Source organism: Austrofundulus limnaeus, unplaced genomic scaffold (assembly GCF_001266775.1).
Source record: "Austrofundulus limnaeus strain Quisiro unplaced genomic scaffold, Austrofundulus_limnaeus-1.0 Scaffold18, whole genome shotgun sequence".
NCBI classification, from domain to species: domain Eukaryota; kingdom Metazoa; phylum Chordata; class Actinopteri; order Cyprinodontiformes; family Rivulidae; genus Austrofundulus; species Austrofundulus limnaeus.
Window position 1 is genome coordinate 3123940 of NW_013952420.1, and position 5185 is coordinate 3129124.

General features: G+C 39.7%; 1 protein-coding gene across 3 annotated transcripts in view; it reads right to left on the reverse strand.

The window, feature by feature from the left end:
• Window positions 1-5185, reverse strand: part of triob (trio Rho guanine nucleotide exchange factor b) — a 132739-nt gene extending 127554 nt beyond the window's left edge. For 2 of the 3 annotated variants that reach the window (XM_014003415.1, XM_014003419.1), the window contains exon 1: window positions 4993-5154. In XM_014003415.1, the coding sequence (XP_013858869.1) occupies window positions 4993-5062 (70 nt within the window). In that variant the 5' untranslated portion in view covers window positions 5063-5154. Of the gene's footprint in view, window positions 1-4992 lie in introns of all 3 variants that reach the window. The other variant, XM_014003416.1, reaches the window with a different exon arrangement.

The following is a 5185-nucleotide window of genomic DNA, read 5'->3' on the forward strand; positions in this document are numbered from 1 at the left end:
CACACACACACACACACACACACACACACACACACACACACAAACAAAGGAAATTACATGATTACAAATGGTTAATAAGAACACAAAAATGATAAGGTATTTAAAAATAAACAATTGAAAGGATGAGGTTTGAAGTAATTACTAGTGAAATGATTTTATCCAATTACTGAAACAAACAGAACAAAAACCAATTAAAGCAAGTGCTAAATTTGGTCAAAACAGCTGAAATCTTTCAGAGCTACCAAACAGAAAACCCCATTTCATAAACGTATTTACTATTATCTTGAGCTACTCTCCAAGTAACTTTTTCTTCCTCTATACGTTTTTGTTCGTAGTTTCTTATAAAAGTTTCCTGAAGGCATAACCTATTTCTGTCTTCATCATGAATACTGTATGAGGTGCGTTTGCTGCTATATAAACATCCAAAGCAGCTCAAATTCAGCGCCGAGCCAACTTTCCAGCCTGATACAGCATGGCTATAGGAAAAAAATACATCTGCAGGCTTCCAACCAACCGTGGAGTGAAGGTTTTTTTTTATAAATCCAATCCTTTCTGACAACATTCCTAACCATCCAGACTGGCAGAGAGGCAGTTTCAGAGAAAATGCATGTGGTTTCGAGACTGTTTAGATAAAGTCTGTTTATCTGTGCGCGCAAATCAAAGCATTCAATGTAAATCCAAATAAATGCTCTGTTTTATAGATGGGTATGAAGGAACCGTTGGGGTTTGCATCCCTGCATGTGCTCAGCGGCAAGTAGCAGACGTCAAGGCACCAAGTGTCACAGAGAAGGGCAGCTGAAAAAAAAAACCTATAAAAAAGTAAACAGTTGCTTCTTTCGGTGTGCGCTGTTTCTGAAACGGTGCTGGACTTCTACTTTAAAATGTGCTATTTAAACACCCAAGTCTGGGACCTAATTACGCGTTCAACATGCTGGATCGTATTTGTACAAACAAACAGTTTAAAAGAAAGAAAGAAAGAAACATGTTTAAAAGGAAACATCCTTTATTTTTGATACAATAATGCCAAAGCAGGCAGGTCTTTATTATTACCCACTGCCAAAGTCGAGAGGCTATAATGCTTTGGCCCCTTATCTGTGCATGTGTGCGTTACAAAATATTTCATGAACCACAGGACAGGTTTAGATAAAACGCTCAGACAGTAATCAATGGATTTATGTCTACATAATAAACTTTTGGACTTAGTCTCAGTCAACACGGTCGTCACAACTAAGCATATATGGCTATAACGAGGGGTGAGCAATATTATGGTTAAAAATATACCAGGATATAAGTGTTTCATATTAATAATTATTGATTAGCTTTTTGTTTTACCTACAACCCCAATTCCAATGAAGTAGGAATGTTGTGTGAAACATCAATAAAAACAGAATATAATGATTTGCAAATCCTTTTTAACCTAAATTCAGCTGAATACATGTTCAAACAGATAATCTTTATTGGGTTTTTGGCAAATATTCATTCACTTTGAATTATTTGATGCATGTTCCAAAAAAAAGCTGGGACAGAGGCAACAAAAGACTGGGAATGTTGAGAAATGCTCAAAAAACACATGTAAAGAGCATACCACAGGTGAACAGGTAAATGGAAACAGGTAAGTGTTATGATTGGGTATAAAGGGAGCATCCCTGAAAGGCTCAGTCATTCACAAGCAATGATGGGGTTAGGCTCACCACTTGGTGAATAAATGCAGTCCAACAGTTTAAGATCAACATTTCTCAACTTACAATTGCAATGAATTTAGGGATTTCATCATCTACAGTGCATAATATCACCAAAAGGTTTAGAGAATCTGGATAATCTCTGCAAATAAGCAGAGTCCAAAAACCAACAACAGGTGACCCTGCATTAAAAACTGACATCATTCTGTAACAGATTATCCCATGGGCTCAAGAACACTTCAGAAAACCACTGTCAGTGAACTCAGTTCGTCCCTACATCTACAAGTGAAAGTTAAAACTCTATCATGCAAAGCCAAATCCAGATGTCAACAATAACAAGAAACATTGCTCGAGCTCCTCTGAGATGGACTGACACAAAGTGTCATGTGGTCTGACGAGTCCACATTTCAAACTGTTTTTGGAAATCATGGACATCATGTTCACCGGGCCAAAGAGGAAAAGGACTGTCTAGATCAGTGGTTCCCAAACTTTTTATCTTCTGACCCACAAAATATCCATGGCAAAAACGTGTGACCCCAAATATTAACCCTAAAAACACAGGCTTTTTGACAATCTAAACAGCTTGTACACAAATATAAATACTTATTTATACTTATTTTGTGTTTTTGTAATAAATATAGGGAAAATATTACATCAGCAATTATTTTATTACCCTTTAAATTGATTTCTGGAGATTAGCCAAGGTGCTTCATGACCCATTAAAAGCCCAACTTTGAGAACCAAAGTGCAGTGGTTCCCAAACTTTTCAGCTTTTGACCCACAAAATAACAGTAGCAGAGACCTGTGCCCCCAACTACTGTATTTTTGGATGATAAACATTTGTATCAGGTCAACTAAACAATAGTAATAGGAACAATATTTTTATACTACATTTATCCATTTTAAATACATTAACCTCACTCCTTTGTAACAACTAAGGCAAAAATGTCATTAATTCCAAAAATCTTTTCAGGACCCCACCTTGATTTTTCAGGACCCCACTTTGGGTCCCGACCCCAACTTTGGGAAACACTGGTCTAGATCATGTGTCAAAATCAAGGCCTGAGTTTAATATGAAAATGGTTTCTTATATCAATTGTAAATTTTAAATTTATGATTAAGGCCAACAAAATAAATTTAAAAGGTGAAAGATAGTAACAATTGTCCTGTCCCTGAGCTGTTGGCTTTAAGTAACTGAGCAATTTAGTTGGATAGCACAACATTAATATCTGAAAATAAGCTGCTTTATAGTCAGCATCAACCATAAACTAAATCTGCCATAATGCATGTTGATCAATGGGAATTCCATGTCAAAAAGTGGAGGAGTTCAGAATTCAAGATGGCAGCTCCTCACTAGAAACTCACCAGTGAGTAAAACTTTATTTTACTTTTAATAATATTTCTGTATTATTTATTTCAGATTTAGTCAGTTGTACACTTAGTTTTTATCAGTGTTTGAAAGATGACGTGTTAAATCACTGTTTAGTCAAAGTTAAACATGAAACGTCAAAGTTGATTTCAGCTGGCCCTTCGAGGGCCACCGTAACACTCATGTGGCCCTTGGTGAAAATGAGTTTGACATCCCTGTAGATTGTTATCAAGTGCAAAGTCAAAAAGCCAGCATCTCTGATGATATGGGGGTGTATTAGTGCCCACGGCATGGGTAACTTGTACATCTGTGAAGGCACCATAGATGCTGAAAAGTACGCACAGGTTTTGAAGAAACACATGCTGCCAACCAAGCCACATCTTTTCAGGGACGTCCTGCTTATTTCAGCAAGACAATGCCAAGCTCTGAACATATTTCAACGGCGTGGCTTCGTAGTAAGGGTGCAGGTACTAGACTGGCCTGTCTGCAGTCCAGACCTGTCACCAATTGAAAATGTGTGGCCGTTGTGAAGCACAAAATACGACAACGGAGACCCCGGACTGTTGAGCAACTGAAGTTGTTCATCAAGCAAGAATGGGAAAGAATCCCAGCTACAAACCTTCAACAATTAGTGTCCTCAGTTCCCAAACACATATTGAGTGTTATTAAAAGGAAAAATGATGTAACAGTCACAATACATTTTGTTATGGAATTATTGTCCAGCCACAGCTGTAACTCAGTTCATTTTACAGACACAGAGCTAAAACTTTGGTGTGGTAGTAGCTGAGCGTCTTTCCCAACAGGTATTCTGAGTGCTAACCAAGATCTACGGTACTTTTAAAATGTTGCCAATTGTCTGTTAGCAAAATATCCTATGAACCACTGGGTGGACTGTAACAAAACTTTCAGAAATTATTCACTGGCCGTACGTCTACAACTAATAAACATTTGTAGTCAACTCAATGGAAAGCGGCCTCTACAGATAATCAAACTTCAGATGATTTCAAAGAAATGAAGCTAAAACTTGGGAGTGGTAGTGGCTGAGAGCCATCCTCAGCACATTGTCTGAGCATAATCTGGAGATCCAGCATTACATGTTTTACAAAGATTTGACCAAAAACATCTAGAACTCCATCTCTTCTTTGCACAAGATGCTTTTTGTTGGAGTCTGTGGCACGAGAAGTGAAAGGAGGACGGTGCATTTCTTCAAACAGCGCTGGGATCTTTAACAAAAGAACAAACTCTATGGTTTTTATCTGAGCATTTTTTTTTAAATTAAAGGGATAACCTAAATAACGTTATCAGGAGCACAACAAAGCATAAAGTTCCAATGAAATTAAACCCAACTAGGACCAGGACGTTGAAATCATTTTCTGACTGCAAGAAGTGATAAAGTAGGCAGGCCCATCTTTATTTGTTTTGATGATGCCATCCTATGAGCAAGGCCCATTGCGTAGTGTGTGCCCATCCATGGCTTGTGTGTCCCCCCCCACCCCCCACTGCATCCCATTTAACACACGAACCTCCTTGAGTGTTTTTGTTGTCGCTATTTAAATTTTGCCTGCGTTTAAGGACAAAAAACATGGAGCTCTGAGGGAATCGTGACCGGCTGCTGTCATAAATGCAACGTCAAAAGCCCCCCCCCCCCCAGCTTTAACAGGCTATTATGGAGCTGGACTCCTCATCCACACCTTGCAGCCTCGTTAGGATGGGGTCACTGAGGGGGGGGGGGGGGGGGGCAGAAAACGCAACGAAATGCTGGAGGTGTCGAGAATTAAAAGGCTGCAAATAGGAGGCAAATGACAGAGCATCCCTTCTACAGCCTGAGCATCTCATCCCCCCATCTGAGTGGCACATTGACCAGGTAAAGACAGCTTCTCCCTCATGCAGACTCGCCCCTTTCTCTTTCTTTCTTTCTTTTTTTCCAATTTAAGAGGGACTTACCGGATTTGAAAAACGCCGCTATGTCTGCCGCGTCCTTCGCAGCCTCATCCAGCCCCTCTCCTGCGCTCATGGCTGCGGTTCGCTCTGGAGGTGGTGGTGAGGAGGGAGGGGAAGGAAACACGGTTCGGATATATCCGTCCTCGTCTCTCTCTCTCTCTCTCTCTCTCTCTCTCTCTCTCTCTCTCTCTCTCTC